Source organism: Anopheles coustani, chromosome 3 (assembly GCF_943734705.1).
Source record: "Anopheles coustani chromosome 3, idAnoCousDA_361_x.2, whole genome shotgun sequence".
Classification (NCBI taxonomy): domain Eukaryota; kingdom Metazoa; phylum Arthropoda; class Insecta; order Diptera; family Culicidae; genus Anopheles; species Anopheles coustani.
In genome coordinates this window covers 40,965,240-40,990,372 of record NC_071288.1, presented here as the reverse complement: position 1 = coordinate 40,990,372, position 25,133 = coordinate 40,965,240, and the positions used below count along the sequence as shown (strand labels likewise).

Sequence of the window (25,133 nt, the reverse complement as noted above, 5' to 3'; positions counted from 1 at the left end):
AGCAATTAAGTCCTATTTGATAACAGAAGATTGTTTTTGTAAACTATTTGTTAAAATTGATGATTCATTTGGGTGATGGCGCTGTTGAATCTGGAATAAAAAATGGTAAATAAATTTAAAAAATAAATAAATAAATAAATAAATAAATAAAAGCATGAAAAACAGGAAAATGAAGTGAATAACTAATATCTAACAAGACTTTACGCAGAATCGTAAAATTACCATCAAAGCAATTCAGAAAGTGAATTGATTTAGTTTGAGAAGCCCGAAAATATAATTCGACTAATTTTTAGTTTTAATTGAACCCTTATCGTTGTTTTCTTTGGTTTAAAATCTGTCGAACAAAATCACTATCCAAGTTAAATTAATTTTACTGAAATGTTGTTCCTTGTAATTGTAATTTAATTTTACGTGAATTCCACTTTCATGGTAAACCAGGTACTAGCATCACTCGAGCATAAATTCAATTCTCGGTATCTGTTACTAATTGCCACCCGCAAGACCATACGGGGTGGGGAGGCCAAATCGTACGAACCGGAGCCCCACACAAGGGCCTGCGGTTCGCTTCACTTTCATCACGATTGCAGCAGTAATCAAATATATGAGACCCACCATAATTAGTGGCAATGTAGTGATTAATTATCCTCTCGACTTTCTGAGCCACCGTCAGGAGCCAACAAACGGTGTCGGCCGGTGTTGGTGCCCGGTACAAAGAAAAACGCCACCCCATCGGGAGGTAAATAATACACACTTTACTGACTGCAATTAAAACACTGTTACTCGCAGCGGCAGTAACCAAGGAGCTTGGAAAGCGGGGAGGGTGTGGAAGGAGCGTGGGTGACTGTGGTGGGTGGTGCAGGGTACAAACGGATGTTTCATTTGTGGCCAGATTCGTTGCCAGTGCAATGGGAAAAAAGGGATGAATGCGAAAGAAAGTAACGCAATGAAACATCATGAATAATCAATGCTCTCGGATTCAGTTGAATTTGATTATTTTTATCAGTCTGCAGCCGGTCGACCGATGGCCCCCCCGGTCACTGACTGGCGATGGGTCGATTGATAATGTATTGTTTTTTTGGCTTTTCGCCGACAAAGAGGATGAGCAACCGGTACCGGAACTTCTCTTTGTGTGTGGTGATGTGTTGGCTTTTGCGAATCTCATTAGTCGAAAAGTATTGACATTGTGCTCTTCAAGTGCACGGAAAATGTGCAACGATTTTCCCGCCCGAGAACAACTCGCTCGCTTGGTCTTATCGCTTCGTTAAATCGGTCGCAGCAATGGCCCACTTTTTGGTCAATACATCAAAGCGTCCGTACCGCACGGCTAAATTCCACACCATTAACTCATTTTACTCCGATTTGGCAGACATTTTGCTGCGATTCATTTGCATCTCGGGGTTGGGAGAGAAAAAACAATGAACATGGGGGGAAAAAACAGGGCAGCGATTATCCGGTTTGGGATCGGTGGGGTAGCAACCGTTACTCCGCTTTTGCCCAGCGGTTTGCTTCCCCTTCCCCGTCCTTCGCCCGGTGAAAATCCGTGTGCAAGGCAATGAGTTTTTCCTGTCCACGGTTTCTTCTAATGTAATTTTTTGCATTTTGTGCATACCACCATTGTTAGGGAATGCGATAGCGTTGGAGGGGTTTTTTATTTCTTCCTTTGTTGTTCCCTTCTGAAGTCCAGCACGCGGTTCGGTTGTGCTTGGAATAAAAAACTGATGGTAAACAAAAAAAAAAACAATTTGACCGAGATTTTCAACCATCCGAGCTGCGGTTTCAACCAGTAGCGTTTTGAAACAGTTTAACAAATTTCGTTATTTATACCACGTTTCGGTGTGTTTCTGAATTCGTTTTGTTTTCTCTTATACTTGGGTGATATTGTTTTGCCATTTTGTGCACCGACACATGAGCTTGTGATACAACTACAAAAAAAGGACCACGAAGGAACGAAGCATGTAGGAGAAATTTCTGATTTAGTAAATCAAGCTTTCATTTCAATCATTTTATGTTTCGTTTTTATTCAGGGTGAATATTTTGCGCACGTCGTGCATCGATTAGTTTTTTATGTTTCACAATAATATTTTATATGTGCAGTGTTTTAAATAAGGCGAATTGGATTTATTTACGAGAAAATAAAGCGCTCTGTACTTTGTTTCACTTTCTAAAACAATCTATTAGGTCACACGATCCGGATGCAAATTATGCTCAGCCGCATTGTTGTGCTGCGTGTCATCATTCACGTGACATCCATTTGCTTCGGAAGACAGATTTCGATTGCAACAAAGGATCAACACATCCCAATGGTTGGCAACGATCGTGCACCTTACATCCACAAAAGCTCAACACGTCACTGTTGTGATAAAAACGATGATTTACATGCTGCATCGTTAACTGCCGCCCCATTTTCACACGCATCGACACCGGGTTGTTGGTTTCATGTGCCAAGATTGCACATTTCCGGCGCCCAACGCAAAGGTAGCAGGACCGTCCTCCAGACACGCAATGGGGAGACCATGTTTGAGGGGCCAACGGTCCGGAAGTGGCAGCAGGGAGACTGCTGGACAATCGAGCGGCGAGAAAAGTGGTATCATCAGCAGGCACGCAATCGACCGAGTGGTAGTTGAGGGCTTTCTTTTTTCTGAACTGTTGTTTTTGCGTAACGTCAGCGTCACTCGTATGGATTTCCCTTGGAAACGGCCGAGTTTTACGAATCACGCAAAAGAGTACCATGCATAAGTCCTCCATGTCTCTCTCTCTCGTCTGTCACTCCTTTTCGCTATCCAACAGCCACTTCCGAGGCGGATGTGTGTTTTTGGTGACGGTTCACCGAGGCTGGCACTTCCGTGATGCGGATGGATAGTGCACAAAACGGCACCTCGTCATTACTGAAACAACAGGTATTGCACGATTGGCTCCAGCGCAGGATGAGCTCGGCTGAATTGTCTTTCCTGTGCTCTGCAATTGTATGTTCACCATTGTTCCTGCAACATCGAGCGACGAATGGAACGGTTTTTCGTTCTTACTCACGAAACTGGCTGTGAGTTTCTATCCTACGAAGTTTTTAAACGTGTGGTCTCATAGTACCTTTTATCGTCATCATTTTCATAGTCATCATCAATGCATTTTGACCAATGCATTTGCATTGGTATTCGTCAATGATTTGAGCTCCCTAAATGGTTCGTTTCTAGTTCCATGACTTTTTTTACGATTACTTTTATCAAAAGAGCATAGAAAAGGTGTCATATTCGCTTTGTGCCCCTCAAACCGCTGATTGCACACTTAAAAATAAGTGATTGCTGATTGCTGAATCCTGTTGTTAACCCTACTTGAATTATTGCAAGATCAAATCAAAAATGTTTCTTTACTATTTTTAATGTGATTTTATATCAGTGAAAGAGGAAACCAGAACGTAAATGCTAATGAAAAAATTTATACTTTCACTAGGTTTATGTAAGCAATTGGTCTGATTTTCTTTAGTGGAATAATATTACCATCTTATAGCAAAAATGTTGTCCCCTCAATATAAGACAATTAATTTTTAAAAAGAAAATATTTTACTATTAAAGTGCTCAGTTCCAATGTGTCATGCTGAAAATAAGTAAAATAAACCATACTTATTTAAAGTGTACATGAAATCATGTTTTCAAATCAACAGACTGATAACGGGAAACGGGATTCGAACAAATGTGCATCAACAATTAGAAATCGTGAGGAAATATCGATTTGAAAGAATAGTTATTCTAGTTGACGATGATTTCAATTCGTCCAACAAAGATCTTTTCCATCCACGAAACGAACACCTTACCGATGATTATAAAACAAGGTTCTTGGGTAAATACGCTGTTCACGACTAAACTTCAGCGAGATTTAAGCTACAGGCGAGGTTTCACACAGATGCTCCTAGTATTTATGTTAAATTACACCTTTTAAAAATCATGATGAACAAGAAATGTTTGTCCAAACCATTTGTTTTCGCGTGAAGGAGTGAGAGGGAGCTTTATTTATCAATACTTGTATGTATTAATTTCTTAGCTCGAATTGGTACTTAGTAAAGCATATGTAAAAAAAAACGATCAACAACGAAACGTTACGTAATTTGTCCATCCTCTCCATGGCATCGTAATTGTACCTCGGAGTTTGAAATGAAGCCTTAAAAAATGAAACTGGAAGATAACATCCGCCTGGCAGGAAGGTGAACATTCCTGGCAAATCGATTTTAGAGATTCAAAACAGCTACGAACTCGGAAGGGTTAAAGGGTCGTTTCGTGAGGGGTCGTTTCGAGCGGCAAGATTTATCATACGCCGCCGGCGCTGCACGAAAGTGCACGCACGGCCACATATTAGGCAGCCAAATTACGCAGGAAGAGTGATCGACCGGCCCGAGCCATCCACCCCCTCCCCACACGGTTCGCTCCGTATGTCGCCCGATGGTCGCGTTCGTCGTTGGGTGCTTCCGTTTTCTCGAAGGCACCCAACCAAAACCCGACGACGAGGAGCAAAAATTCCTTCGCTCGCCGTGTTGGACGCAATGGAAGTTCGTCGGAATCTCGCGAACTTAATATATAAATAATGATGATAAACGACGAGAGTTTTCGTTTCGTGAACACCGTTGCGTCAGCACCTGCAGGAGCGAAGGGAATGGGCTGCGGGGCACACATACCGGGCGACTCTTCCCTTTGCAGGGCGGTGAGGAAACCAACGCGATATGTTGCTTCCACTCAATTCCGTCTGCTACCGGTCTGGCTTGGTTGGTTTTTGGTGGTATTAGATTTTTGGCATACCGTCTGCCGTAAAAGGCCTTACGAGACTCGCTCGTTGTTTTCACCCCTACCCTCTCCCTCCTCCCTCCCTGCATTGGGTTTGGGGAGCGCCCGCGGGTCGTTTAGTAAAGACGGAAATGTTTTTGATGATTTATGAACCGAAATTGTAAAGTTGTCCCCGCTCCCCTCCCGTGGCGCGTCGAAGGAAATGGTTGTGATATTATTTTGCTGCGCAGTTAATGAGGGAATCGGACCACCACCTCCCTTTTCCCTCATCCTCCCGGAAGCGACGAATGCCACATGACGTTCGATCACGTCCGGCCCCCGGCAGTGCACCTTCGGGTGAAAGCGGAAAAACCAAACAAAATCGAAAGCCCACCACGCAACGTCACTACGTAGTTGGGCGCGTGTCGTGGTTGTTGTCGCACACGCAAGCAACGAACGGAGGAACCTGGGAACCCCCCCGGCCAAGGGCAGCGCTTTGTTGCGGTCGCTTTTGCCTGTCAGATTTGCGATAACACGATACGGTAGCTGATTTTATTGTCCACGTGGCCACCGACCTTTGTCCACTTTTCTTCCCCACTCCCTCCCGGACACTGGGTCGCAGGAGATTTGTTTACGAGCTACGAGGGGCCGGGAAAAAGAAGAAAAAAACTCGTCGTTGGTCATTTCTTTTATCATTAGGAAATGACATGAAAACCGAGACCACCGGCGTCGACGAAAGCCCAAAGATTGAAGGCTCGAGGAAAAGCCCAAAACCTGGCCTGCACCCCGGCCCGAAATCCGAAATCGTATAATCCAAATAAAGGACACCGGGGTTGGTTGAATAATATTCGTGTCACGCAACTCCCGTTCCATTTCCGTCGGGCTGAACTGAACCGGGCTCGAACGGGAGGGCCTAGGGGAGGGGGAGGAAGTAAAAAAAAACAACAACCGAGCGCATAAAAAGAACTACACGCGAAAGGCGATGAATGATAATCTGCCCTTGGCTTTGGCGGTGGCTGACCTCCCCGGGAGATGCTCGAGTATTTCCCGCTCTTTATGGGTTTTCCCCCGGTAATGGTGGGCTAAATTTGGTCACAATTGTTTCCCACACTCCCGGGGCGCGAAAATAATGCTCCGTAATCCGGGATCCGGGTTGCAGAATCAGCAAAAAGGAAAAAATACCTTCACCATCTCCAAGCTGTATGGTTTTGAAGAAAGGAAAAAACGCACGACCATCTTCCCACTCCACGCGGTGTAGAATGGCGACACGAAATTGCGTGCATTTAAAATATATTTCTTTTAATTTATTATTCACGTCTTTCTCCGTCTACCGACGGACGGGCTCCTTACGCTTGTTGCTGCTGCTGTAACCGGAGCATACGGTTTGCGCGTCGGGGTTTTATGTCCCCCAGTCACCTGTGAAGAATTACTTCCCTTCCCTGCTCTCACTTTCGAAGGGACTGACGGTAGGGTGGTGGTGGGTGAAAAGAACGATTTGCTACAGCTGTCGTGTTGTCCTATCGAGCGCTTGGGAGAACGAAGAACGGCGAAAGGACTTGCCAACGAACTCCCTATTGAACGACGCGCCGGTCTACGCTGAAGGGCTTCCAGGCCCATCCAGACGTGATCGATTCGGCAGTCAGAAGTTGTTAATTTATCACAGTCCGTTGCACACGCCGGAAAAAAAGCCCTACGCCGTCGGAGATTCGTTGCCGTTTCGGGTGAGGAAAGATGGACTTGGGCGAAGGTTTTTCTCCCTATTTCCCTATTTCGGGCAGCATTGCTTCAAAACTGAAAATTGACAACAGTGTTGAGTACCGGTCGTTTTGGGATACTTCTAACTCGCCTCTTTTTCTTCGCCGCCGGGAAGAAGGTTTCATTGACGAGGACTATCATCACCGGTGTGTCACGTTGCGCTATGATTGATATTTCTTCCAATCGGTGAAACGATAGGCCGAGGCATCGTTCGATGAAGTGAAGCTTTGATGACTCCATTTACTGGACGCACTGGAGAGGAGCTTTCACACATTGATTGTGGTTGGGATTTTCTTTTCAATTTTGGACAGCTTTGATCCACAGGAAAAGTGGGGAAACATATTTTCTTCCAATACCAATTACAAAGTTATTGAAAAATGATACTTTTTCACCACATTATGAGTTTTCAAAATTTAAAAATGTTGCATAAGATCTACTTGTCGTATACAGAAGGCCATATTTCTTGGTAAAGTTTATTACATTTCCGATTAGACTTCAGATATTGGCCTAGACGAGGAAAACGATCCTAAAAACACTCTAATTCAACAAGTCTTTACAAACAGACAGTCAAATCTTCGATCCTACACTTTTCAGTATTGCATTTCGATTTCGATTTGATGATGAATCCTTTTCGTCTGAAGCCATTCTAAATCTTCGTTTCTAGGGCTGTAGATGTATTCATAAATAATGAGCTTTCTAAAGTGATCCAAAAACATGAAAAGGAAACCTTTCCGGCGGTGTTTGCTTGCTGATTCGGTAAGAAGAACCCCCTCACTTTGGCATCAGGTTGCAATTCGGTTTGATTGGTGGCCATTTTTGCCAAGGACAAAACCGAACACAAGACCAAGTAAGTGATGTTAAATGCCGGTCTCGGCTTCTAATTTTCACGTTGGATAGAATTTGCTAATGGACGCGAAGAGCTTCGCACACCTGGTGAATGTTTGGAGGCAGCACATTGCATGCGATGGAACAAAAAAAACTTCCCCCACCCGGTCTTACTTGGAATGGCAAACCGCGACAAAAGGACACGGTGGTAACATTAATGACAGTTTAATCACGAAATAATTACAGTTTTGTGACGCTTGAGAACAGCCAACGTGTTGGTTTGCTCCTCCTGCGCCACGTTGTCGTTGGCCGCTGATTGCAAACACATCTCTTTCCGGATGAACATATCGTTCGAGGAGCAGTCTGGTGCTAGAAGGAAGTAATAGCACTCCACTTGTCCGCGTGTTCTATTTTTAATTGTTTGCCATGAAACATCCGTTAGCAAACCGGGCACAGTGCATTCATTCCACGAAGGGAAATAAATTGCAATTTTCCATTAATCGCCAACGGGTTAAATTGCTTTCGCCGGTTTTTTGTTTCCTCCTTTTGAACGAGGTCCTGTCAGTGAAGCTGATGAGATTGACTTACTGCTGCCCCATGAGCGAAAATCTCATGTTCTGCCAGGGCAAGCATGAAGGAGCGCTGGGAAATTGTCTTCAATTTAGTAAATGTCTTTCCGGGGTGTGCGGCGGATGTTTAAGATGGCGTGTATAACCGATGCCGGATGCCGAAGTAATTGATTTCTCCACCTGCTTTCGTTTTTTTCCCCGGTAGGAAGGAACTACATTTCCGAGTATCAATTATTTAATGACACCTTGATAGGGACTGGATGATTGCAGCTGCTTTCCGTTCGGTTGGAATCAAACAATGAATGTACGTTGGAATGAGAAAAAAAATCTATATTAGTCTGCCACGTTTGATTTCAGCTCTAACTCCTGAGTTCAAGCATAGTCAGTGCTGATTTTGAGCAAGATTTGAATTTTCATTTGATAGAGTTTAAAATCTTCTTGTCGAAAATCGAATCCTGTCCGGTTTATTTCCACTCCATCGCCGATCGCAAGTCGCACCTCATAAATAAAGCCCGAAAACCCATCCATAAACTGCCTCCGGGACGCACCGAGGGGAGGGTGAGACGGACATCGAACCACTTCCGATCGATAATCTGGTCAAAGTTTTACTCGCACCTTATTAACCGTCACGGTACGGATTCGCGAGATTTTCCCCCGCGGGATACGAGTCCAATGGAGCGTCCAATCCCAAGTCAATCGGAGTGGCCACAAGGAAGAAGTAAGGAGTTGGTGCTTAACAAAAAAAACAACAGACTACATCGCAAAATCAAAGAATAAAAAGCTTCACCGCAAAACTTGAAACGAAACTTTTCTCTCCCCTTCGGCACGTCGCGCGTTCCTTTCAATCTGCGTTCCTTCGTGTGATCCGGGCGAAAGAAAACCCAAACCCGCCACCAGACGCAAACCCCGAAGGAATGGATGAAGGTGTGGCGCAAAGGTGTCCGATATGGTGGCGCTGGTTTGGCTTGGTTGTAAGACGGAGCAGCGGTGCTTTGGGCGACGGCCCGGATCGAAGCCCCGATGCCGGTTACGGCAGAGTGGAAACGAATGGGTACCTCACCTAGTGACCTGTGGTGGGAAAGTTGGTCTGCTGGGAATGTGGTTCCCACAGAGGGGTTGAGAGGGCGTTGGGAAGGCAGGCGGAAAAGTTTGTTTACGCCCGTCAACCTGGTAAGCAGCTTAAAGAGACGTTTATCCAAAGCTATTTTTAATGAAACGGAAGAACGCTTGCGTTTCACAGTGTCGGTCCCTTTTGCCAACTTCGTATTCCTATTTTCTACCTTTATATTGATGTACTGGGTTGGTCACAATGGCCGCTGGTTGTGTAGGTAAATGGTTAAAATAAGGGTACAATTATTGACATAAATTCAATAGAACGGTGTATGGAAAATAAGTCAGGTTTATTAAATGCTATTAATATAGGGCGTTTTGTTAGAATCATTCCAAACGTAAATTGCAGTGTGCGTGAAGCATCACGTTACAAACAAACGTGTGACGCATTTCAACTTTATTTTTCTGTTATTACTAGCGGGTTATCCAAAACGACCAGGTTGTAAAAATAAAAACTCATTAAGTTTAATTTATAGGAATCGCACGAACAGCACCCAAGAGCCCACCAGCGATCCGTAGGGACCCTTGAACCGTGGAACGGTGTCCCACTGCGAGTAATTACGGCTAGTGATGTTCCCCATCCACTGAGGAATACACCCAGAAGCGGCACAAAGGCCAGAAGGCAGAGCAGAAAAACCGGCGAGCACATATTGTGGAACCGTGTTGCGTGTTCGTTGTGCACCGACGCCCGAGTCTCAGATTTCGATGCTTTCTGCGTGCCCCGGTGTCCGCGCGGAACGAATTCCTTCGTACGCTTCCCCAGAGGAGACCCACGACTTAGTGGTGGGAAAGCGGAAAACTTTCTCCTGGCAGCCACAACATCGCGCCCGAAAGCACCCAGGGACACACACACACACACACAGATGGTCTTAAGTGGGCCACCATGGTGGAACCGGAAGAGTTTCACGTCATGTCCTCCTGTCCGCGCGGGTCTCAAGAAGCAAAAGGGGGAAGATGAATTTATCCCTTCTCGGATCCCTCCTCCTACCGCACGCCCAGCACAAAGGCTACATAAAGACAGTCGTTTAGAACGATATTCTTCGCCAGCTTAAGGGTGAGACTTATCCTGGGCGACGTCGGTTCCCGGTCCGCCCCAGGTAGGCGACGTGACGGTGGGCAGTCCCATTGAATCAGCTGCGTCGGTCCGGACTCCGGATGCTGTCCCGTATTATAAACTCTATTCGTTATTTCCGCTGAAAAATGCTGCTAGACACGGCACATGGCGTCGGGCGTGGGGGAGAGGCGGCAGCGGCAAAATGAAGCGATACAGTTCCGCGAGACACATGTTTCAGTGTTCATCAACCGTGAAATTAGTTTTTTTTTTTTAGTTCTACCAACTCACCCAAAGTTTTACTCTGTTTTACGGGGTGCAACCAGGGTGAGAGGCACTGTTGGTGGTAGTGGTGGTAGAAAGAAAAATGCTTTCCAGACATGATGAAGGTTGGGAAAAAGTTTCGTTAAGCTTCGTTATTCGCTTGAAACGAGTCAGAAAAAGATCGGTTTGACGGCGATATAAAATTCTATTTGCACGCGCCTTGCAATAGACTGAATGTTTTAAAATTGAGTCAAATATAGGCAGTATGAATTGTTTATTTGAAAAAAACAGGTATAAACAATTTTTATACTTATCTTTCGTTAATGTTATTTGACTAGTAATGTCATTTTCCTGAATGTGGAGTCAAAAATAAAAGATGCTTAAGAATTATTGCTCACTAGCAAATTTACCCGAAACTGCTGATGTAATGTTCTACCTATTTTGTACATCAAAGGCTCAAATAATGGAAGTATCAACATTAAACATAAACTAATTACCTTCCCCTGGAGTGCGTCCTGAGAGAGACATAATAAACCAAACAAAATATTGCAGGAAAAAAGCCTTCGGGTTATTACCCAGTGCAATTTCGGAGCTCGAGATAACCACGCAATCCCTTTTGCGTACGACAACGCCCGACAGCGTACCTGGAAGCAGCGTACAGGAAAATAAAATTCAGCGTCACAATAATGTGCCCCGCCTACACATTAACAAAAAATAATGTTTCACTTTCTCTGAACCGGGTTGGACGATTAAAAAATAAATTACTTCAAAGCGATATTTTGCACGAACCAATTGGACCCGAGCATGAAAGGAATATGAACCGGAAAACGAAACGAAAACCATTGCTTCGCGGGTGGCGGGACGATTAAAGGGAAATCTGATGGTTGGAATCTTGCAAAAAGGGTTTCCACCGCGGAAAGCGTTTGCACCGCGGGGGAAAATGGGAGCAGAAATCTCCCACCGACCGCGCATAAATGGGAACTTCCATTTCTACAAATGTTTCTTGTGCGGAGAAAGGTTGCACTCTACGACGCTCGGGAAATTAAGTTTTACAGCTTTGATTTTTGTTTTCCTTCCCGGAGAAATAATCGACGCTGGCGAATCGTATCCTTTCGATGTTCCACCGTGCGCCCGGATGATGGTTCGCCGCTTCCCGGTATTGCGCCCGATGCCCGGCGGGCTGCAAGAAACCGGAGTCAATTACGATAGCAACCTAGGAAGCGGACAGAAGATTTACTGCATCGAAGCATGCAACCGTCTTCGCTTTACAAGTGCTCCCTTCCGTCGCTCATTCGCTTAACCCTTCGAGTGTAAAAGGGGTTGATGGAAGGGAAATTTGCTTGCTTGCTCGCCAACGAATTGACTCCCGGTTCATCGTTTTTCATCGCTGAAAGAGCAAACGGGAGGGTTCGCTCGTGATAACTCAATCGCCTTTTTTATCGGGGTCTTCTGTGGGCTGTCGTTGTAAAAACAGGGGTTTATTTTCTTGTAATGGTTACGAGAAATTAAGATAAGTCTCGGGGACGTTCAAGTTAAGTATTACAGCAGGTAGCTTAGGGGCATGGAAAATGCTGCCTTTGATGGGAAAATCATCGCAATGCTTCACCCTTTTCCAGTTTCCACGGGTGGTACATTCTTGTTATTTAAAACATATTTCCTCCTACCGTCAACATCCGGTTTGTCGTAGTACAAATCCAACCGTCTGGGGAAACATATTTCTTAACAATTTTGATAGTAAAGTAAACCGATTCCACTGCCAATAAATCACAGTCCGGCCCGATTGCGACCTACTCAAGGATGGTCCAACTTTCGTAAGGAATACTCCTCAAGGGAGCCCTGACCAGGCAATCAGTTACCGGTGCAAGGGACGTTGTTCGAAAACGGGACAAAATTGGGTCGATCGGGATTGGGTGGGGACGCTTATAATCTACAAACATTTACTATTTAGGTCCGTCTTAATAAACATGAAAATACGGTTCCCTACAGAATACAGGGAAAAGCTAACGAAATGGCCTATCGGAAGAAGAATTGATGATAGTTATTGGTGATTATTTGTTTGTTTTTTTTTTTCTACTAGATCCTTTCCAGAGCATACACGTACACATTATTGCTTAAGTAAGGGTTAGTCTTGTTTTTGAGGAAAATCAATTTAATGTCATATGAGCGAAAACAGAACATCTTACAAGTGCCAAAAAATGGTTAACCATGAGCATGACATAGTCAGTTGAAAGTTTTATCTAATCAATGCAATTTCAATGTTTTTTTGGTTGAAAGATTGAAATTTAACAGAATGGTAAAATGATTAAAAAGGCATCATAAAATGATAAACTAAAGAACAGTGTAAAGATAATTGTGGTCATCGTGATTTTTCGTCGAGATTTTTTGTCGAGGTTTTGAGACAGCGTTTTCTTGACGCTGTCCCATAGAAAAAGTAAACAGCATTGAGGACGATCTCTGAGTGGCCGCGGGGGACCCCGAACCTCCAAAGGCCAAGATTTATACTTAAACAAATGTTTTATAGTAGAATTCACAGCCTTCTTTATTGAAAGATAATAAATTGGAACGGGGTCAGTCTTACAACTATTGCTAATTTTACTGTACATATAAAAGTTAATGAGCCATAACCAAATAATGTACGGATAGTCCAATGAATAATCACAGTAGAGAGAAACAGAAGAAAAATATTTAATAATTAATCAGTTGTAAATAAGCATGTTTTTGCATGAAAACAACAAGAATTTGGAAAACATCAAGCATATGACTAAGATGATGCTTTGAAAAACTAAAACATCTACATCTATCTGATATCAAACGAAGTGTTTTTGAAATCCTGTTACATTTTTCCATACATTTGAATAATCTGCATACCATTCTTAACAAAAATCGTCATTCCTTCTAAAATGAACAATTCTAACTTGTTTAAACAAATACTTTATACGAAATGTCTTAATGGGAGAAGTAAAATTATATAAATTTTCTACACTATTTATTGAACAAGAATTGCTAGACAAAATTCATCAACTGAATCGTCGAAGAAACTTATCGATTGTAGGATAAAAGTTATAACTTACATTGATTTTGTTAAATAGCAGGGCCCCGTTCGTTTGACCGCTTAGGGCCCCCATGAGTTTAAATTCGAGTCTACCTCAAATGTTTAATGTGGACAAATTCAAAAGTAATCAAATATTTCAATTTGTGTATTTCGTAACCAACATCGGCACCGTTCCGTGTGTCAGCTGGATATGCGCATAGTGTAACAGCTAACCCAGCCAAGGTAAGAAGATTAGACGGCTTTGTACCTGTGCGTCCGCTGAGAGTACTGAAGCGCAATGTTTACAACATTCGGGGCCGCTAGACACTGTTGTTTTTGCCGACTGGAATGTCAGCTGTATTGGTGTGCTGGGATGTTTGCCGGTGGAAGGCTGAGGGGGTGAAGAAAACCAGGCCAACCATGTCGAGACAAATCGAGCTGCGTATGGTTCTCCGCCTCCGGTCGGCCGTTGGGACGTAATGTCTTAAGCCCACGAGGATTAGTACAATCTCGCATCCATTGCTCGGAGGCAAAGGGATTCCACGAGCATCTCCGGATCGTTTCCAGACCGGTGTCCGAGCGGCTTGCCAGAGGTTTGCCCAGATTTTAGTAGATTAGTGCTTTCCGTAGACCGGACTGCTACGTGTGGTCAGTCGACGAGAATAATTTTAGGCGCACCGCATCCGCTTGTCCCTTGGACCGGGAAGCCGACCCGGGCCATCGATGCCGACGATGGTCGGACGTGTGTTTGATCATCGTTCAATCGGACGCGTTCCTCCGGAGCGCCAAGGATTCCAGCAGCGGACGGCCAGTTGATTAGTGTCTTGCCCGGTTTCCGAGTGGATGAAATGAACGTCTTTGAGCCGATGGGCGGAAGTCTCTATAAATATGGTCATCAATCGAGCATGAAAGGCCTTGCTTGTCGGATCCGGATCAATGCGTGCTGATATCCGTGAAAGATTTACGAGAATGGGAACCCATTGCGGGTTGCTACCACGGGAAATGATTTCCTAACGGGTTTTCCTTTTCCCGCTAGTGCTTCGTCATCCGGTCCGATCCGGTCTGAAGTCCTTGAAAACGTGACGAATTCCACCTCCGAAGCGCTCTCACACGCGCAGACACCGGACTTTGTGTCACGTGCTCGAAAGAGAAGACGTTCGAGGACGTACCAAGGAACGGGCCAACTTTCTCCGCGGGGATCACATTTTCCAAGCACTCCTGCCCGGGCCGGGATTTCAATTAACCAAGGCCACCGCTTGGGACACGATGAGTCGCGAAAGTTAGCGAACTGTGTGCGTGGGTACTTTGTTTTTGCGCGCGCTCCTTCTTCTTCTTCCCGGCAATGTTTCCTGAACTCAATCGACCGATTTGGTAAATGACTCGACAAATGTCCTGAATGATTAGTGCCGCCCCTTTTTCGGTGGCCACGCTTGTGACAAGTTTGATCGGTTGCTGTGCGGTAGAGTTTGGGATGAACTTTTTTATTACATCTTTTACGATCGCCATCCGCTTAGCAACAGCGGGAGAAGCCTGCTTCCATGTGACATATGTGTCCGATTTCGGTGATATATCCTCGTGTCGGTGTTGGCTTTTGAGCAGTTAATGACACAATTTTGGATTGTCTCCGTTCCGACCGAGGGAAAACATCCGAACCCGCTGAGGGTTGCCATCCGTTTGGTCGTAAATAAGTGCCGGTACAAATTAACCGCACCGAAGGCAACCGAGCAAACTAGCCTAGGCCTAAACTTTGGAAACCGAACGCATAAAACGTCCACGTTCCACTTGCACATCCTCGCCCGCTCGGTGCCACTTGCAATTGACAAAGGTATGCGATGTCCTTGGGTGAGCAAGAAAGCTCCAAACATCGACTCAAATTATTGTCCTACGCGAAGTCGACCGGCGTTTGGATGAATTTTCCCCGGACAGTTTGAGCTTCGCTGGGGGAAATTCGCTTGAGAAAGTTTCACTGTACCCCACCCGCTCAAGTCCGTTTCGTTTTCTGTTGTTCGGTTGGTCGTTAGAACTTTATGTGGCGTGTTTGGTGGGCTACTTGCAATTAAATTGTTTCGATTGCCGCTCGTACTGTTCGCTGTCTGTGTTTGTTTGTGGCAGGTCAGGAGAATAAATTCCCCGAAAGACAAACAGCGTGGTGAAACAGTGACACTACAGTGACCGGACCACCGTTTCAGAGGCGGTCGCTGTAAATTGGTATGGTAGGCTAAGGAAGCAGGAGTTTTATGTTACTTTCTACGGTGAAGAGAAAGAATGGAAAACCAGTCAGTCAATCGTAGACACTTTCGTGAACGCTGTCACATCATCATTGGAAAAGATGGAATGTGGCCACTTCTTTTTGAATGGTGGCTAGTTTCTCTGAATGATTTAAAGTTCATGTCGGGACAACAAAAAGTTAAAAAAAAAAAAATAAGCTACCGAGCAGCACGTTATTATAGTTCGGACTTTGTTGCCGATTCTGCGCCATGAAGTTGTTAGTCGTTTTGATATTTTTTCTCCCCCAACCCCGGTCCACAAATTTGCTGTGAGGTTCTACTTTTGTGCATTATAAAGTACATCAAGCAGAGGAGGAAAGAAAAAAACAACCACCAAATAAAGAACTGGATGCATTTTTACGCCAGCAACCAACCGGAAGCGAAACGAAAACTATTGACAACAAAAGAATGCTTTTCGATTTCTTAAAATTCAGTTCCCGGGAGAGTTCCCTCGGTAAGCAAGGGGTGGGGAAAAGCTTCCATTGTGTCGGGCGGGACTGAAATTAGAGAAGAATAAAAGAAACTTGCTTGCGATAGAAAATGGCAAGTCAGTTTCGGAATCCCGGATTGTGGCCTTTCGCTTCACTTTCATCTGATTCCCCCAATCGTCTTTCTCGTTGGCTTCGTTTTTTTTTCTTATTTTATTTTCAAAATGAAAACTTTTCCAATTTTCTGTCGAATCATAATTTTCCAGTAATTTGGTCGAAAAGTTCCGGTCTGGAAAATGCCCAACCACGCTCTCGCTGGTGCTGGGGTGAGCGCATTCCTGTGGCGTTGCGCGTTCTGATTTCTGGCCCGACAAAAGGGCCACCCTCGGCGGCCGTTTAGGGATAAGAGAGAGGAATTAGTGCTTTCGTGATTCGGCCACGAGCAAATATGTTGGATTGAAACGCTTTGTTGTGGGTGGGGAGCGGACGAGAGGGACGTTTTGCGTTTTCAAATGGGAAAGGGCGGATGGCTTTGGAATCGGTAAATTCGGTCCACCAGTTCACCCGGGCCCCCAAGAAGGCACAAACTTTTGTACGATGGTTCGAAAAAAAACCACTTCGACACCACGACGACAAATGGGAATAGCCAGCCTTCGAGGAGGAACCGCACACAGACACACGGGAAGAAAAAAACAATAGCCAAAACCACAAATGACAATCTGCCAGCGTAACGGGGCCAGCACATGCTTCACGCCCTCTGCTGGTTGACCTTTCCCGACCGGAAACGGGTGCTTTCCATAAGGATCACCTCGAAGCGGTTGGTCGGCCGCTTCAGCTTCTCTGCAGCGAGGATGAGTTCGGGATCGTGGAACCATCCCGGTTCCAATGTGCTGCGATTTCATTTCGCACAGCGAAAAAGTTTGTTTGCGCTTTTCTCTTGACTTTTCCTATCACCATCGCCAGAATGAGTCGGCTATGCAAGCAGCAGCACGAACCACCGGGGCCGGTTCAAAGGTGAGCCATGGTGTGAACGCGAACGGTAAAAAACCTGTTCCCTGATAGTGGCGGTAATCTGTTGGTCAAAATTATTAATCCTTGTTTATGTGCGCTACTCTTTCCGGTTTCATTTTGGTTCAACAGCATGGGGCTGTTTCGTTGTGTTTTTGTTTCCACGTTGAGTCGACCACCGGGAACGATGGCACGAGCGATCGTGCACTTATGATTACACTAGCCCGGATAGCTTACCCGGCGACCGAGCGGCTTTCTGAGCAAGTGTTTAAAGAAACTTTTCCGTTCAGCTCTGGCGCGTGTTTGTTTTTTTGGTCCTGCTGAATGTGTTCCTTTTTTATCATTGGCTTTGTACAAATGAATTTCTGGCAAAAACATTATCTGCATCAAAGCATAGTGTTTTAAATTCAATTTTGAAATGATGTTAAAATTGCAAGCAAGTCGTTGCAGCTTTTTAGTGAAACAAGATTAAGCTTTAATCCATACCAATCCGCACAACGGTATATTTTACACTAACTGCTGCGGGTTTGCAGTTAATTCCTAAAATGTTAAATTTCAATAATCTTAAAATTGAGCTTCCCAAAATAAAATTGCATTCCAAAAGAGGAATTTAAAATCAACTTTCGCATCGTGCAACCTTCCTCATGGTATCGATCATAAAAGTTTGCGTCGTTTGCAAAGTTCTGCTAAAGCAGGGATGTCAAACAACCCTTTGAAACGATACATGGAAAGTTTTAAACCTTCAGTATTGGCTTTTGTTTGAATGGCAAAAAATGGTTATGAATGTCTATTTTGAATTGACGAAAGCTGATTATTACCTGAAATAAATAGCAGAACGACGAACAAAATAGATTTACTTTCTTACTTAATAAGCAGATGAAAATGTTCTTTTTACTCTGGTTGTAACGGAGAGTAAAGCCCGCGTTTTTTATACATGATGTTCAAGGAATTTGAAGCCAATGTTCGCAGACATGCAATCGCTTTCCAAATTCTATTGTGCTTTTATTTAAACATATTTTGTAATTCAGCACTATTGTGCTTGTTGGTAGAGTAAAAATGTATTATTACTACAGCTAACTGATTGCTCAACATCAGTAAATTCATGTAGAATGCTCTTGTAGTTTTCCAGCTTTGTTTTCCATGAACACTATTAATTTGCTAGTGTCAAACATGTTAAACACTTGCTCTTGTCCACCATATATTGGCGTGATAATGAAAAGTTGGATATGATTCAAAGCAAATTTATAAGAGTAAAAATAATTCATCAAAAATGTAAATCATGATTGGTAAGTTAAAAGCACTCTGATAAGAACCTAGTTTCATAAACCCACCTAATGTTACATTTTGACCCAAAAATCTATTTTAGTTCGACATCACTGCTCTAAGGAAAAGCACACGAAACGACCTTGGAGTATGCTTCACACATAACTCATGTTGAAGCTTTGCTCTCCTCGACGCACGCCAAACAAACATAAAGACGTCTTATGTCCTATTAATATTCGCTCCCATCCGTGCAGTCCATTAGGAAAAGTACTAATGAGAAAGTTAGCGCAAGCATCGAGCTCGTTAACCAAACCCGGCACTCGTTTTCCCATTAGAACCGCACTGTTGAACTGCCGAAAAATCACACTCCCAACCCCCAAAACTCTTCCCACCGCATGGCGGACGGTTGCGAAGAAAGAATATTTATCGCACGCACCACTCGAAATCTAATTACGATACTAAAATTTATCTCACCACACTTCCGGTGGGAGTGAGATTTGTCAACCCTGCGGGGGAGGATTTTTCCCTTTTGCCAAAGGGACAACGCGGGCCGCCCGAGCTCGGGTGTGAATTGTGTGCACACGGCGGTACACGCACACGCCATTACGCGCCACCGACACATATGGTGACGCAAGGTGCCGGATTCGTATGGAGGAAAATTAAATGGTGGTAATTTTTTGTCTGCTTTACGATCACGATGGTTCGTTGCGCGAGCTGTCAGTCGGCAAGAAGTTGTCGTCGGAAAAGACGGCACCTCCACGGGGTGGTTGCGGTTTTCCACGGCCATTAAAAATACGTTAAAGCTCTTACACGCCAGCGACCCGGGTTGATGTCAGCCCCGCACTTAAAGTGATAGCAGCCTCGACCATCTCGTCAAAGCCAAAGCCACGATCATCTCGGCGCTCATCCGGCTCCGGGTTGATGGGACGACTTTGCTTTGACGCACGCGTCACCATTTTGCTTTCGGCACACGGGTGGAATATCAATCGGCCCGCACGGGCGAGAACGTCACGAAACGTCACGCTACGCGGCCGGAGGGAGGAAAACATAAATCTTATTAATTATCGTCTCTTATTCGCTTTCGGTCTCCGTGTTTTTTTGCAGGAACGCTGGTGCTGCTGTGGCGACGAGGCTCGAATGTGCTCACCGCGTCCCAGCTGATGGTAACGCGCGACGAGCGAATACGGCTTGTCAACGGGTATAATCTGGAGATCTCCGAGCTGGAACCGCAGGACGCCGGTGACTACGTCTGTCAGATCAGCGACAAGGTCAACAAGGACCAGGTGCACACGGTGGAAATTCTCGGTAAGTTTTTGACGGGTCACGCGCGCGCGTCGAGTGTAATTTATTGTAGCCGAAAAGAAACCAGCCTGATCGCGAAGCGATGGGCGAAAATGTAATTTAAGTAGAATTACATCCCCACTAACAACGTCGGGGGACAGAAGACTCGCTTGGTTCAGAAAATGCCTGTAAACGCCATCACTTAACAGGTGCCGGCGGTTTTGTACTGAGGTCGCCAAACGGACGCGTCCATGATTGAAAGCTTGTTAGCGTTTCCACGCGCCCCGGCATGAACGAAGGCATTTTCAACGCCCATCGCTGCTGCCTACGACTGATTTTCCCTCACAAAAGGGCGTCGATGGGCGCCACGGTGAGATGGGGAGAAAAAGTTACATCGTTCAAGGAGCTTGAAAGTTGTTTCGCTTGATTGAATTTAAACGAACGTTTGACGACGTGTTGGGCTCACGCATCGGAAGGTGCGGGATGCAGTTGATGCGCACGAAGGGAGATGACTTCGCTCGGAAAAACCTTGCCGCAAGCGATGAAACGGTGATGAAAAGTGTGGTTAGTGAGTTGTTGGTTTGGTAAGGACATGCATCGTCATTTCCCTTCGTGCCGCCAAACGCCAAAAAGCAACAATTGAAAGTTTGAAGAAAGGTTCAATTATTTGAAATACTTTACAGACATCGAAGGGGTTTGGAATTGAAACCTCAGTTTAGTTGAACATGTAAAGAATGTGAATCTTTGGGAAGTTATCATTCCACTAAATATTATTGATACTATTTTCTATGTAGATTTAGTTGTTTCTTAGTAACTGCTGATAAAACACAACTTGAGTAGACTCATTGAGATTCAGATTTAGTAATCCAAATGAGTCTTGTGTTAGTTTTCAGAGTTATGAAACTTTCCTGGGATATCCAATTCCTGGAGCCCAAAGATTCTGCTCCTTCTTTTTTGCTCGGTAGATCCTCCGGTGAAGATTCTAGCAAGATTTATGGAAGATTTTTAAAAATTCTTGATAGTTTCCTCTTAAGATAAGAGTCTTTAAAGATACACGAATTAATTCGAATTGATCTATGGAGGAAAATTCATATGAATGATTCTCGGGAAAAGATCCCTATGACACAACTCTGAAGAAAACCCATTGGTTATGAAAAAGATCTCCATCTCCATGAAAAAGCTCAAATCATCAAATCAAATCATTTTGTTTAATTCGCAATTGTTAACAACAAAACGAGATAGCATGACGATTTTGCACGCTGGGACTCCTTTGGGTTATTAAGTATTTTAAGCGTAACAAAATATCAATACGAATCGATTTATCCTATGAAATAAATCAAATCTAGCTTCAAACAATCAAATCAATAATAAGCAATCAAATCAATAATCAAATACTGGAATAAAACAAAGTTAGAAGACAGTACTATTTGATGATCTGAATGATAATGGATTTATAACAATGTAAAATAGTTTAAAATGCATAGTCTTACTACTTTTGTTTTGGCTCCAACATGGCTAAATGTTTCTATCATAAATATAGATGCCAAAGCAAGGCCTACAAACCTCTTAAAAATTAAAAGCCGTATCTGAACGACAGACAGAGTCCTGCGTCTTTCATGTAGCTTAATTTGAATAATGGCATATCTTGTACAATTGCGTACCTCCTCGTTGACACAGCTTAGTAGTGCATGATGTCTCAACAAGATCAAAAACGGACTAATGTGTGTACGCGTCCTAGAGATCTGTTGACGGATATGCACCGATCATATGATACTACTAACGATACGGTTTTACAAGACATGACTTCCTTTCCTGTAAAAAACTATTTGCATACACCGGAAGGGCACCGGGCCCTTCTACCAGGTGCGAATACTCTTCTTCAGCGTGCATGTGTGTGTCTCGTTAGAGAAACGCATGGCTTTCAGTTCGTTAAATGTCGCCGTTGCGCATCTGGCGAGAGTCGCCTGAAAGCCATCGAACGATAATAATGCAGTACCGAATGAAGGATATAAAAACATCGCTTTTAGAAGTCAATACCGTTTGCTGTCACTAGTACGGATGACGTGTGTGTGTGTGTGCGCGCCGAATGATGATCTGCAGAAGTGGTAACGTTGCGCCGCACATTTACCCCCAACCCGCGCCAGGACCGCCGGGTCCTTCTCATTCATTCATTTCATTTCTTCGCTTCAGTGACGCGCGGCATTACATCGCCTCAACGCCGTACCGGAGTACCTGACTTCTAACGCACGGACCGGTTCGCAAAGTGTTCGTAAGAAGGCTTACCGACTCGAGCTTCTGGTAGCTGCTGCTGGCTCAACTGTTGGATGTTACGACACTGTCTTTTCACCTTCACCTTCACCTTCGCGTCTCCCGGTATCGCGTCCGCCGTAATGATGATGAGATGAGGCAACGTCAATATGCCGGCTTCTTTTTTTTTTATCTGTGCCTCCCCACCGTCCCGTCCCCATCGGCCATCGCAATCATGAGCTCAAGCGCCCGGCCTGAAGTCCACTGGATGTAGCACCGGGGACGAAAGTACAATCATTGCGCATCAAATTCTTTTCCTGCAGGGAACCGTTTCGTTGAGTAAACATGCATGAAAAGAAAATTGAAGGCAGCGAAGTATGGCGCGGAAGGGTGAAAACGGAGGCACCGGAAGGTGGGCTCAACCTTTCGGATGAGCAAGCGAACTGACTGTTGCTATTGCTTGCGGGTGAAGCGGGGGGGGGGGGGGAGGGGGGGGGGCACCGGTTCGAGGTGCAAAAGGTAGTTGAACCTCATCGACGACACACAGGCTCGGCATGGTGGGACACAGCAACAGACACCGAAAGGGAACGCCGCTTCTCGGTACGGTTTCGGTTCCATTTCCGCTATCTTCATTACCATCTTACCACTCTGGCGCTACCCCCACGTGGGGCAGGTATTCATGTTTGTTTAGGAACTAGTTTGTTGCAGAAACCACTGACGCCGGCGTAGGCTTTGGTGGAGCCATTTCTTTTCCATTCATCTCCGCTCGGAACGTAAGGATTCGCCCGGAGAAAACGCCGTGGCGCCGACCGACGCGAATTGGCACCTTGCTAGCTCTTTGCAAATGAGAAATGGAACGAATTTCTACACAAAATCGCATTTTCAAAGTTCATTGAATCCACGTGTGTGTGTGTGTGTGAGATATGCAATTTTCCATTCTCGCCCCAAGCATCCGCCGCCGAGGCACACATCCTTTTCCTGGCCCGCCGTTGTTTAGGACGCCACGCAATCGCTGGGACGGGGCTCTACTTTTTCGCCAGCTCGTACCTCATTCGACAGCTTGTCTGTCTCTCTTAAAACTCTGATTTGTTCCGTACGACGGGCTAGGGGGGGGGGGGAAGGGGAAAAGCGTAGCGAACAGGACGCCGGCAGCCAGACACTCTCGGGCGCTCGGGGACTTCCAATCATAACTACCGCCCACCTGGTATGAAAGCAAATATTGTTGAATGAAACCCCGCCACCCTCGACCCACCCTCGCTTGCATTCCACTTCGACCCCGATTCGAGCCGGAACCGGGGCGGGCTGGGTCGTTGGGCAGGTTTTATATTGAAATAACTCAAATTCATAGCTCCCTCTCTTCCTCTGTTGTATTTCGCGCCCGACCGTGGAATGCACTTTTACTCTCCCAAACCGAGCGCAAACATGTTCACCGGTGCGAAACAACCTCTACCGATGCGCCATATGTCCCCATTTTCGGAATGGTTGCAATCACCGGTCGCGGGAAGGTAGATTTAGTTGATTTGAATAAGAACTTACGTCTGATGTTTGAACCCGGTTGGCGACGGTTGGTTCGCTGGCATGTGTGTGTGTGTGTGTGTGTGTGTGTGGTATGCCTGGTATTTGCCACCCACTTCCCCCCACCTTCGCTTTTTGTAGTTGCAATCAGGACTCGACACAGAGCAGGCGCCATGTAGGGCTTCAAATTGAAAGGATTTATTCCGCCATTCCTGTTTTTTGCGCCAAATGCTCGACAAAAAAAAAGCTCGTTCAAGATCCAAATTTTGCATGGCAAAAAAGTGTTCGTAAAGATGCATAACAAACCGGAAGAAAGTGGAGGAGAGTAGAAAAAAAATCCCTGGCGCCTTGAATAGAACGAAATAAACTCGGGATGGTGCGCGGAGCAGCTTTTTTGCGTTCGGATTAAAAAAGTTTCAATTGATTTATTATTCTCTTTGCGCTGCACTATTCCACCCGTGCGCGAGGAAATCCCTTTTGTTAGACACAAGTTTACGTTACTTTCACGCCCGTCCATCCATCCGGGCCTCCTTCGGGGCGGAATCTCAGCTGCTTTCGTTGTGTACCTACCCCCCGGAAACCTGATGGCGGAAGTTTTCGTCGGTTCGTTCGAGTTGATGAATTTATGAAGTGAAGAACACTCTCCTCGTCACGAGGAGAGTTTGCCCTGCCTGAAGTTAATTATTGCTTACAAAAGAATATCAATAATGGGTTCGAAATTTAAAAGTTTTATTTCTGCCTTTGTGAATTAAAAATTAAATTGAACCACATGTGATGAACCATGATGGTAATAAACAACGAGTGGGATCGATAGAAGTGGAATCTCGTTCCCATGCCAAACTATGTCTCCTACTGTCATTCTCCAGCACGATGAGGTTGACTGATGAGAAATGATGTTTGCCCTATGTGAGTCTGATGAGCAAGCGCTTTTTATTATTAATTTTTAATTAACATGCATTAAATTGAATCAACGCATCTCGATGTTGTTTACCCTTCCGTGTGGACCCGACGCGTTGAGCCGCATGATTTTGCCTTAATTGCATTCTGTTTCGCTAGGATTGTACGACTATTTGTTTGTGTTTAAAGGAAAAATGGGTAACGAATCGATATTATTTCTACCATTTTTACTAACGGTATATAATTCACGTTTCAATTATAGTCTTATATCGTTCATCTGGCGTTTACAATGGTTGACAGGATTGGCATTCATAACAGAAAACTATGTAATAACCCCAAACACAATCTACAAAATAACACAAAAAGTAAATAAATATCCAACATCATGGTTATTCAATATGTTTCCGGCAAAGAAACATTAATTTATGAGGGCTGAAAATGAACAACGTTGCTTAAACAAAATATAACAAAGTTCAAAAAGGGAGAAAACTAAAAACATTACATAATAACAATAAAATTAACAATTAAAAGCTCAAATTCAACAATTCAACAGTTTGTCCATCATCGAATCAGATATATTTCGCTGCGTGACGCATTTGATAATGTATATCAGTACTTTTATCAGAGTCCGCTATAAAAAAATACCAAACGGAAAATCATTGACAACATTAAAGATCTCACTAGGTCCATGGGCTTTCTTCCATCCCTCTCAAAACAACTCCCTTTACCATAAATCACAAAATGTGGAGCTGTAATTGGTCAAAAATAGCTTGCTTCCAATAAACTTCCCTAAGGGTAGGTTTTGGTGGTACTGCAATCCAATCCAAGGTTGGAGCGGAAAAGCCATGTGGGGACGCTGAACGATTTTTATTATTTC

The 25,133-nt window shown here is 44.6% G+C and overlaps 1 protein-coding gene across 2 annotated transcripts in view; it reads left to right on the top strand.

Annotated features, from left to right (window-relative positions):
• Positions 1 to 25,133, top strand: part of LOC131261103 (hemicentin-1) — a 199,016-nt gene that overhangs the window by 134,432 nt on the left and 39,451 nt on the right. For both annotated transcript variants that reach the window (XM_058263019.1, XM_058263020.1), the window contains exon 3: positions 19,421 to 19,621. In XM_058263019.1, coding sequence (XP_058119002.1) covers positions 19,421 to 19,621 — 201 coding nt within the window. The remainder of the gene's footprint in view (positions 1 to 19,420; positions 19,622 to 25,133) is intronic.